The sequence below is a fragment of the Metopolophium dirhodum genome, chromosome 8 (genome assembly GCF_019925205.1).
Source record: "Metopolophium dirhodum isolate CAU chromosome 8, ASM1992520v1, whole genome shotgun sequence".
In the NCBI taxonomy this organism is placed as follows: Eukaryota; Metazoa; Arthropoda; class Insecta; order Hemiptera; family Aphididae; genus Metopolophium; species Metopolophium dirhodum.
Window position 1 is genome coordinate 11,753,082 of NC_083567.1, and position 11,763 is coordinate 11,764,844.

At 28.8% G+C, this 11,763-nt stretch overlaps 1 protein-coding gene across 2 annotated transcripts; it reads right to left on the bottom strand.

Moving 5' to 3' along the window:
- Positions 1-240: 240 nt before the first annotated feature.
- On the bottom strand, positions 241-7,835 carry LOC132950906 (uncharacterized). Of its 2 annotated transcripts, XM_061022521.1 has the most exons (11): positions 6,907-7,835; positions 4,730-4,825; positions 4,594-4,668; positions 3,634-4,533; positions 3,179-3,401; positions 2,851-3,114; positions 2,421-2,792; positions 1,830-2,348; positions 1,636-1,730; positions 1,349-1,548; positions 241-1,278 (listed from the first exon to the last, which is right to left on the bottom strand). In XM_061022521.1, exons 4-11 carry the CDS (start codon positions 4,057-4,059, stop codon positions 1,143-1,145), a joined length of 2,235 nt encoding a protein of 744 aa, XP_060878504.1. In that variant the 5' UTR covers positions 4,060-4,533; positions 4,594-4,668; positions 4,730-4,825; positions 6,907-7,835; the 3' UTR covers positions 241-1,142. The 2 variants fall into 2 exon arrangements, with proteins under 2 accessions (XP_060878504.1, XP_060878503.1); XM_061022520.1 differs by having other exon boundaries at positions 3,634-4,668.
- Positions 7,836-11,763: the final 3,928 nt, after the last annotated feature.

Consider the following 11,763-nt stretch of genomic DNA (forward strand, 5'->3'; position numbering starts at 1 on the left):
ACGATGTATAATAATATTATATTATTTTATATCCAGCTGTTCATTTCTACCACAACGTCAACTCAAATGCATATTACGACCAGCTAGATATATTATGTAGGCAGTGGGTATCCATTTGAAGTTTAAACCACGTGTAACGGACGTGATATCGAAGATATGACGTTGGATTCATGACGCAATGGTTGTATTATTATTATTTTCATACCAAAACCTACTGGAAAAGAATATTATATTAAGAGGACGCTACACCTAAAGCGAAACGAATAGAACGGCCGAGAGAACGCGCTGTTAAGTGTTTTCACGATGCGCAAGCACGCGGCGTTTAAGCCACGCCCAATACTCGTTGTCGGCGACCGGCGGACGATTGTGCTCATTCGGGAGCGATGTTTATTATTTCCTCAACCTTCGACTGTGTCTGATCGCGTAAATATAAAATGTAAACACCTTATATTATGACGCGTTTCCGCCGTAATATTCGCGCATACCTTCTCGGCGACTCAGCTTATAATTATTGCATTATTAGATGCTTACTCCATACAAAATATAAACAATACAGTAAATAATATCTACTTTATAACAGTATCCTAAACTAATATTACCTACCTAAATATCTAAATAGGTATTAGTTTTTAGTAATTTAATTATTGAATATATGATTTTACGTTATACTGCTACTACATAGGTAGGTATACGTTTTAAATTACAGTTTTTGGGTACTTCTTAAAGATGATACAGTAGCCCGTATCAAAGCTATCTATTATTATTTTTAAGATTCTACCTTTCTCTACAAAGATACGATTACCGTTGGTACTATATATGCTATTGAGTTATTAAATATTCAAATTAAATTAAATAAAAAATACAGTATTGCCTATTGGTAATCATTTGTCAATTATAATGTTAACACTATTATATCATACATGAAACTAATATAGGTATATTTTTATTTTTTATTAATTTGGTGTTTAATGTGGTCACTGGTCAGGCTCTCTAATATCACTTTTCAAAAATCGTTTTCCATATAGTGGATCGACAATTTCTGGCAGTAAACATTCTAAATAAAATCTGAAATGGTAATATATTTTTAAAAACACGTTTCACATTTATTAAAAATATTATAGAATAACTGATGAGAATAAAGGTCACATTTTTTTAAAATTATTATTAGTTGTGGTCATAATTTTAATAATACGCTCAGGCTCTTTGATATCGGACTTCAACATTCTTATTGGATAAAGTGGTTGAATTATTTCAGGTAGCATACAATCCATATAAAACCTAAAATTATAAACAAATTAAAAATGTACTTACTTAAAATATTATTAAGTTAGGTCAGATAATAAATTACATTTTTAATTTTTCTGCCATATTAGAAGTCCAAAATTCTGGTTCATAATAAATTTTTTCTACCGTAATCCAATTACTGGTATATATTACAAAATAGCATAATTTTCTGCGGGTAATATGCAACTGGCCCATTACTTGATAATAATAAATATTATCTTTTTTAAGTTTTGTACAATTATCTACTATGTTACAATATGGCAACTATAAAGTTTAAAAAAATGAAATTGTAAAACTACAGGCTTAAAGTATACGCAATGATTATAATAATATGTAAACAACATGACTTACTAATTTTTTGTTAATAGCATCTATTGCACTTGAAGTGTCTTTTGCAATATATGGACATTTAATTTCAATAATTGCCGTTTTACCAATCAAGCCATCTATATAATATTAGACCCGATATATTTTAAATTGTATACGTAAATTAAATTATAAAACATAAATAATATAATATAATACCTAATATTCAAATATTTTACCTGGACTTGCTGCTAAGTATGGCTCATCAGGATCCACTATCAAACCACAAATTTGTATTTTTTCGCCAATTATACATTCTGCTTTTTTACGAGCGATAGGCTCCGTATCTCTGCCGTATTGTAAATATTTAGATTGGACATTTCCAGCATAAAGTATATTGTACACGGTGTTTTTACAACTGGTACTAGAACGCATTTTACAAACTTGTCCGAATCTAGAGGCAGTAATTCGTTTTTTGCGTTCATAGTACCACTTCTCACTTTCACTTTGATTTCTAGTATCATCTTCAATTTTTTTAATATCTGCATTCTCTAAGGATGTAAGGAATTCTTTTTTTTTTTTTTCAAAATCTTGTGGTGAATATTGGTTTGTTAGCGGCTCTGCCAAACCATAGTCAGCATCTGGACCGTCAGTACAAATAATTTTAGTTTTTCTAGCTTCTGGGAATAACTGTCTTCTTTTTAATGTGTTGGTTCTTATTCGTTCATAATTTTTTATGAATCTTTTCCCAAATTTTCCTATAAAACAAAATAATTATTTTTAATGTAGATACCTTTTTCAAAATTTTAAAACTTTTTACTACAACACACCTGGACTACAGTTGGAGATCTTTTTGTGTATTTTTCTTAGATACTGTTTAGAGTTAAATGAAACTACGGCTGCTTCTACCCTAGTATTATAGCTTCTTTTACTCGAAAAATTTAATCTTTTACCGGCTATGTGTTTGTTTATTAAAGAATTAAATTGTTCGCACATGTTGTTATTTTTATTTTCTAACAAACTTTCGGAATTTAAAACAAGTCTTGATACATAGTTTTTTATTTCATTCATCATTCCAGAGCTTTCAGCCTCTGGCACTAAGTTTAAATCATTATTTTTCGATCCATTACAAAAATAAGAATCACACTTTAGATGCTGACCAAGTCGATGGTATGGGGCGTTAGCAACATCTCTTTGAATACCTACAAATTAAAAATCATTCAATTTATAATAAATTGTAAAATATTTTCCACAAAATACCTTTTATCTTTTCTAATTTCGTTACTCCAATTATATTTCTCCAATGTATAACTGCTTTTGTGATATCACCTCTAAATCGTAAAATATTCGATAGAATATATTTTCGAACACGAAGTGGGTATTTTGTGTTTCTAGCAATCACTGTAAGTTTGGTGGCATAGTTTCGCATCAAATGATTTCGGCACTCAATTTTTCTTATGTGAAAATTGGGACCGTACGGCTGAATTTCATTTAAGCGTTTAGTCACACTGCTGTCCCCATCACCTATTACGTTTTTAAATGCCACAATTTTTTTATTTTACCAAGTATTTTTTTTTAATTTTTTTACCTATTAAACAATTATACTTTAATCCATGCATTTCCTCGCTTTTCATAAATCCTTCAACCACGCCATCGGCCTCCATACTTGTTGAGGACTTTTTCCAATTGAGGAAGCATTGATGATCAGGTGCGACTTTTTTACTATTTTTCGATTTTTGGCAAATACAACAATATTTATTGCGTATTCCAACGAAAAGCACTTTTTTAGATTTAAAACCAATTATCGTAGCCTAAATGAAATAAATAAGATTTGGTTTAATTATCATTATTACCAAACTATATATACTATATTAGATATATTACCAAAATATGTACTAAAGGTAAAAAAAAATTAAACATACAAACAAAACTACAGTTTTAATTACATATGCAGTATGACTGTATTTCTTTAAAACAAATTTATATATCAATAAGTTATGTTTTAATGATTAATAAAAAATATGCAAACTCTAGCCTACTTACTGCTCCGGATAAGGCGTCGTATTTTGTCCGATAGCTGCGTTTAGACCACTGCCCATCTGCAACAACTGTGATGACTGGTGTGCCATCTACGTCTATATCACCACACTCCAACGCCATTTTTTTTTCTTCCTCACCAGCTTTTTTTATTTCATCCCATGCTGTTGCATGCACAATATCAGCTACGTTTTCTTGTACTTTCGTATAACCACTAATCGATAACGATGGGATTTCAAGAAATGAAAACAATTCAGACAGCTGTGTGTGACCAATACCGATTGCTTGACAGCCGTGAACAGTTGCTTTATTAATTGGGACTTGTACTGTTTTAGGATTTTCTGTATAAAGTTTACTTTTGATGTTACACACTTTACATTTGAATGTTAAAATCGACTGAAATCCTACAAATGTTTCTTTCTGATACTCCATGTCAATAAATGAACAACCGAACCCACCACTGTGTACCTTTTGGATTTGATTGATAAAGTGAAAAATATCAATAATTCTTCGGCCTGTTAAAGGTCTGTGAATTCAAAAAAAAAAAAACAAAAAATAACATAGTTGAATAAATGTTTTACAGTATATTATAAGTTCTAGTAAAAAATTAAAATTAAATTAAATTGCATAACACTAGTTTTTTTGTACACACTTACTCGGCAGTTGTAGTATTTTCCGATGATAAACTATCTTCAGATGCAGTATACATAACACTTAGGTTATGGTCAGAAATATTGTTGTCTCTACAATAATTGTTAATTATATTATACACTATTATTATGCCCATATTAATTTATTTGTAAATACTTATAGTACTTATAAGAAAAATAGTATTAAATCTTTGCTCACTCTAATCGAGAACATGAGGCCTTATATTCAGGAAAAATCAATGTTGCATCTAAATTACTTCATAAAATAACAAAGTTATTCAATATATTCATAATTTAACTTGGTTTTAATATTTACTTTATATCCGATGATAATGTATTCACTACAGACGATACAGACGTTTCATCAAGATTTAAATCGTGTACTAAAACACTGCATTAAAAAAAAATTGATAGATTAAAATATAATCTAAAGAAAATACAAATATGCATACTTATTGTAAACAATTGTTGAGTTATAATTCAAAATCATATTTTCTGCATTAGAAGACGGAATTACATTATTTAATTCATTAATTAAATCTTCATTTCTAAATAAATATAAAATCAAAAAAAAATGTTGAAAAATTATTTCATAACATATATAGTCACTTTTGAATACCATTTTTTGTATATTTTTTTTAACTTTGCATAAATTATTATTTACTCGTAATAACTAATTATTTAGGTACACTATTACACCCAGTCAAGTAATTCAAAAATTGAATACAAACATAAATAGGTAGGTACTTGATTTTAATTTTGCAGTAATAATTAATTATTAATTTTATTTAAATTTTTATAAACAAAAAGTATAAGATGTATATTATAGCAAATATATGCAATACAAAAATATAATTTAATTTTTAATCATTAGGTAAAAGTGGTAATACACTGTAAAAAAGGTGGGTAAGTGGATGTCGCTCTTCTGCATGTACAGTAGGTTACAAGTAGGTCACTGTATAATGGATGATTTTAAATTTGAATTCAATGATATAATATCATTGTATAAGAAAAACGATTCTGAGTGGAGACGGTATGTCAGTCTAGGTTTAAAACATATTACATACGTATCTATGGTATTAGAAATCGGTAAAAAAAAATTGACCTATAATAGTACCTATACTTTCTTATAGAAATTTTTTTTTTGATAAAGGTAGATAATCTTATAAGGAATCTTGTATTACATTTTTAAATCTTAGATTTAAAAAGAAAATTTTTACGAATTCTTTCAAAATAATTTGCTAATTTTCGTGATTTTTCCATATTTTGTCAATTTTTGAACTTTAAATGCTTATAAAAAAAAAACTGTGACTAACGATTTTTAATATTTTTCATCTGCCTTCGGAACAATTTACTAGGAGCCTTCTATTAAATTTTCAAGCTTTTTTGACCAACGAATAAAATTTTATTGATATTTCTAGAAAAAAATCTAAAAAAAAATGGAAAATGAAAATGTCCCTAAACAGTTCAAAATAAATCAAAATATTTTGAAAATGTTATCGTGTATAGAAAAGGCATATATAAATAGCCAGTAAAAATTTCATGTTCCTACAGTCATTTGTTTTAAAGTTACACCAAAAACCAAATTCGAATTTGTCAAAAACCGATTTTGCGTAAAAATTTCCGTTTTTCCTTAATTTTTATGTTGTTTTTCCCGGCGCTTGTGAAAACTATTGGAAAATTTTTACTTTTGACCCCCCAAAGTACCAACTAGATTCACTTTCCTATCAGAAAAGCTACTGAAGTCGAAAATCCAAGCACTTTTACTGTCCTAAAACGTGATGACAGACACAAAAAAAAAAAAATAAAAAAAAAATAAAAAATAAATAAAAAAATAAAAAAAAAAACACACATCATTGTAAAATCAATACATTCATCGTTTCACTCAGAATCTAAAATATTTTATTACAATTAAATAGCAGATACCTACATTGTTGATATAAATAGGAAAAAATTAAGTAATAATAATACCTTATATAATATATTATTTTATTTTGTATTATAAAATATAAGTGATAAGTATTTTACGTAAAAAAATTTTTTGGTAATTTGTTAGGTAAAATACGGTAAAATTAGTAAATTTTTATTAAAATTAAATTTATAGTGTACCTATTTATTTTTTTTTTACAAAATTATGTAAAGAAGGCAAGACAAATATAAAATAAAGCATTAGTATTTAATCCCTTTATTAAAAATAATAATTAATAATTATAGTTTTCTATTATGTGTTTAAATAAAAATAATTAATAAAATGTTACAAATTAAAAACATATTATCAATCAATATAATTTTATAAAATATTGATTTGTATTATAATTCTAAAATCTCGATAAAAATATAGAAGTATACAAATAAAGTGATCACTCAATTTTTTGAACGGTAAAAAAATGTAAATCGTAAATATTTTTGCAAATTTATACGAGACTCACATCAATATAAAATATATGAACATATGCATATAAATCAAGTAATATTCATAAAATAATAAAACTATTATATATACCTGTATAGTTATAATTTAACATATTATGTTCTACAAAATAACATAATATTTTACTTACAAAAAGTCACAAAATAGGACATGAAATAATGTATTTTTATTTTGAAGCTTATATTTAAAAGTACTTACTGCACATCCTTACGAACCCCATTACGAACTTTTTTCATTTTTTTTTTTAAAGAAGTCTTACCCGATCGGGCTCCTTTCTTTTGGATGACGCGAATTTTTTTTGGTGACATTATGTTAACAATGGTTAATACAATTTTGGCACGAAAAAAAATATGGTTAGATACAACAGCATAAAAATTAAATACAATTTATATAATGAGTAATTAATATAAAGGCCTTTCTGATATTGCTAAATTATAATAGGTATCGTAATATAATATAGTAATTCCACAGCGTATTCTGTCATATGGTGACTACGACGGTCGACGACATAATCAAGTGTAGCTTATAAATAAGTTTAGATATGGTCTATATTCATTATTCAAGATAATAATAGTATGTCTATCGACTTCTGATTATCGGAAATGTTTATTTTTGTCACAATTTGTCGCGCGGCTGCCCGGTGCCGGCCGATGACGAAAAACGCGAGTGCTTGAATGGAGTGGGGGAAGCCGCGTTTTGTCGTTTTACGCCACCAGGGAATAATTCGATAATAATTAGAAAAATTATTTTACAATAATTCCATATGCTAAAAATTGTTTTGCGCGGGACAACATTACTCCCTCAATATTAACATTAGAATTACCAAAATTGTAAATCCTTACTAAGAAGAAAATTATCTGTGTCGTAGCGTCGTTTTTTTTTTGATAGCACTACCCAATAATTTTTAACAATCATTTGAAAAATACAAAAAAGTCAAATGTTCTCAAACCTATAACTTTAAACGTATTTATGTTATCCAAATAATAAAAACGCTACGACATAGATAAAATTGTCCTCTATATGTAGTAAAATTTTGTTTATTCTATTAAAATTATAATGCGAGAAAAGTTGTCCCGCGCGAAACAGTTTTTACAACCGAATTACGAGTGGTGTGGCGTCCTCTTAATTTCAAAGGTACGCCCGACAAAAAAAAAAAAAAAACCTTGGAGAATATAATATTATTTAAATTTCAAACACTAATAATTAAATAGTACAGTAAACCCTCCATCTAACGTAACCCATATACAGGGTTCCCACAAAGGGGGGACGGGGGCTGTTGGACCTGGAGTACAGGAGCCTGGCTATTTTAGGAGCCCATTAAAATGCATATTTTGTAATTTTGGACATTTAAAATTTTTGATAGGAATACTTTACTTATTTTATATTAAATAATATTTTACCTATATTATAATTTATTAAATAAAAATCATCAGACAATCGCGTTGGTTGTAATCGGTTGTATTTTATTGGAAGTTTTGTATAGGTCCCGAAAAAACATTAAGTACAGGGGCATAAAAATTGATGGGTGGGGCTTGCCTATATAGAACAGAAATTTCTTTACAACGAAAAAAAAAACAAAATTTACATTTTCGCATACCTACCGTATATTTTAGTCTCCCTGCTATAACGAAAACTCCTTTACAACGAAAAAATCATCAGTTGCAGGTACCGACGAGCGATTCCGTTATAAGGAGGTTTTACTTCCGTGGCGTATTATAACGTTGCTTTTATCTGAAATTCGTAAGAAGCAGAATGTTTTTTATTTTCTTTTTAATCGTCTTGAAAAGATTCGGGAAAGGTCTCCAAACGGTCAAGTCGTGCGTACGTGTGTGTATGTGGAATGGAATATTGAAATGATCAAAACTTGTCTTGGCGGTACGATTATTTCGACTTTATGCAGAGTCAACTTCGGGGTAGGAATATAACACTGAGGCGGTTTTCAATCGCTTTTGCCGTGGTGTATTTTATACTATTGTGCACACGACTCGGTGGTGGAAAACGGCCTCGTAATGAATTACGACTCACGCGGTACATATATTTTATTCCTTTGACGCAGCCACCACCGTTTGCGTGCACTACCGGAGACTGATCGAGATTTCACCCCCGGGGCTTAACCGTATACCGCACGCGCGGTGACCTACAAGATGAGTTCAACGGTATAGTTTTTGTCACCGGTATTATTACAATTATTATTACCGCGGAAAAACGCAAAATAATCTCTTGCCGGTCGAACGAGCCGCAAAACGGAAGCCGATCGGATTCCGTTTCAACAGAGGCGAGGACCGATGTATAATACTGAATTCGTAGTGACGACACGGCAGGCACCTGTATGATATTACAACTATATTATAATTTTTATTAATTATTCACCAGCTAATATTACTGTAATCAGCGGACATGGTCATTATGATATTAAAAAAGATTTTTTTGGAACAATAAAAACATCATAATACTTAGTAAAGAGAACAGACGTCATATTCCATTATATATTTATTTTTTTATAATATCGAATGACAGGACGTATAGAAAGTATGTTGCTATCATGCCTTTCACCCCAATTTTACGTCGAGCCTAATAAAACCGTATACGCACTGTAGAACAACAGGCAATGGTGAAAAAAAATAATAAATTAAATAAACCAATAGTAGATAATGACGTTATATATTGTTAATAATACTTGGGGGTACACAATAATAGAAAAACTACAATAATACAATAACAGTTTGATTGTTTAAATATTCTGAGTAGTTATGAGATAAATTAATAATAATATTTTAAAATGATTAGTCAAAATAATAAATTAGTTGTGTACAAACTATGAAACTTAATCAAAAGTTCAAAGGCCCCTGGGCCTCGCGCTTTTTACTTACATTTGGAGGCCTCGCGTTTGAAAAAAGTGGTAAAATTGGTATTCGCCCTGGGCCTTGCAAATTCTAAGGACGGCCCTGACATAATGTCAATAGGTATTACAATATTACTGTTGCGGAAATCCACAAACAATATTACAATTATTATTGTAGCTATACGTTTATAACCAAAGTAGTTACAGACATATTCGTGAACATTGCGTACGCGGTATGATGCAATATTGAGAAAATTAAATGATAAAAATAAAATTAACTCGATACGGCTAATGTAAAGCGAATGACGGAGAAAAGCGAATGGAAAATAATGATGGTATAGTTATCCAACCTGACTGACACAAATGCTTACAAAGTTTTATTTGTATTTTATAAAATATAATGGTATTCATATATTACTATTATATCAATAGTATTTTTTGGCGGAGAATTCAATTTAAAATGACATTTCGTAAAGCTCATTTTTATTCGTATTCAAATAGATTACATCCATGGTAGCAAAATATAAAATAAATAATGTTGCAAATAAATACAACATTTAATCGATTCGCCGGACGATCCCTTTGTAACAATTCGAAAATCTCTATATACTTATATATTATAATTCAACCGGTATCCGGTTTTCACCGAGATTTTACTAAAACGACAATCTAGTAAAAACGCTATTATAAATCAAGAACAAAAAATGCTTTCTGAATTGAAAATCAAAATAACCCAACTAATGTACATTTGAGCTATAATAACAGTAAAAGTAATAATATATTTCGTTCGACATAAAGAGCATTGTAAGAAAGTTCGGAATTCTAAGTCAGCTGTATACTATATATCAATAACTATATTATTATAGAGCATAGACTGTAGACTATATTATAGTAATAAAATATAATAAATTATGTTTTAACATTTATAACGCATTAGGTGATTGCATTTTTGTAAAGTCTTGTATGACGTTCTTAAATTGCTTCAAGTGATTATTATTATCACCATATTATTTGATCGTTGAGTCTCTTTTATTTCTTAAGAACATTGTTAAATGTATAGGGTGACAATTTGATGTAGATGAAAATCGTTTCACCACTCGTCAAAATCATAGGCACTGTTTAGTTTTAACATGTTTATTATTATATTTGGTTTGGGAATACGTTTTTATCGAATGAAAACCAGTTGAATTGAATACAAAATAATGTAGAGGTTGATTAAAACCTTAGAGTGAAAACCAGTAGGTGATTATAATTTACAGAAGATGATTTTTGGGCAATAGCAACATAAACCTTACGAGGATTGAATTTATAAAATCAATACAGACCCGCCGGGGCTCCACCCCCACACCTCCTCACCACTTGTTATAATTTTTAAGGTGATAATATATTACAAAAACATTTAGTTTGATACTCAATAATAAAAACAAAATACTTGATAAATTAAATACAATAATATACAACTCAAGTACTCAACAACTCAATGCTAATTAATTATTTATTTGTAATTATAAAAATAAAATATCATAGTTACCATATGTTAAATCTTATAATTGCAAACGGTGATTAGACATACAGAATTTATTTAATTTATCTTCAATTTTAATACTACCAGAAATGTCCTTTTCTTTATATGTCACAGAAGCATTTGAAAATCTATCTTGATGCATAGATGTGCGTATCAATTTTTTATCTTCCTCATAGCTAAAAAAGACCTCTAATTTTCCCCTTTAGGGGTTGAATTTCCAAAAATCCTTTCTTATTAAACGTTTACATCATAATAGCTATCTGTATACCAAATTTCAACCCGATCCGTCCAATGGTTTGTGCTGTGCGTTGATGGATCAGTCAGCCAGCTTACTGTTTTATATATACAGATGACATCTCCGTAAATTCCATATTCTAAAAATAGCTAATATGCGATAATAATATTTAAACCCGTGTTACTACTATATGATAGCAGGTTATCTATACTCATAGAACAATACTATACTCAAGCTGTTATTCAAAGATGTATCATATTATATTCATATCATTAAAACTAACATTAATAACAACTATTGATTATATATTCTCTAAATTGATATTAATTATTACTTATTAGACAACATACGTACACTGATTATCGAGTTGGCTAAAAAATTCAATATTTAATTTTTTTTTTAATTTGATGATTTTTTTTATTAGGTAGATTTAAGAATGAATATATTTAAAAA

Excerpts from the sequence above, each read along its gene's own strand:
- LOC132950906 (XM_061022521.1), bottom strand. The coding sequence starts at position 4,059 with ATGGAGTATCAGAAAGAAACATTTGTAGGATTTCAGTCGATTTTAACA. Across the intron at positions 3,115-3,178 it reads AAAGTATAATTGTTTAATAG|GTGATGGGGACAGCAGTGTG; the intron begins GTAAAAAAATTA and ends AAAACGTAATAG. Across the intron at positions 2,349-2,420 it reads GATCTCCAACTGTAGTCCAG|GAAAATTTGGGAAAAGATTC; the intron begins GTGTGTTGTAGT and ends TTTGTTTTATAG.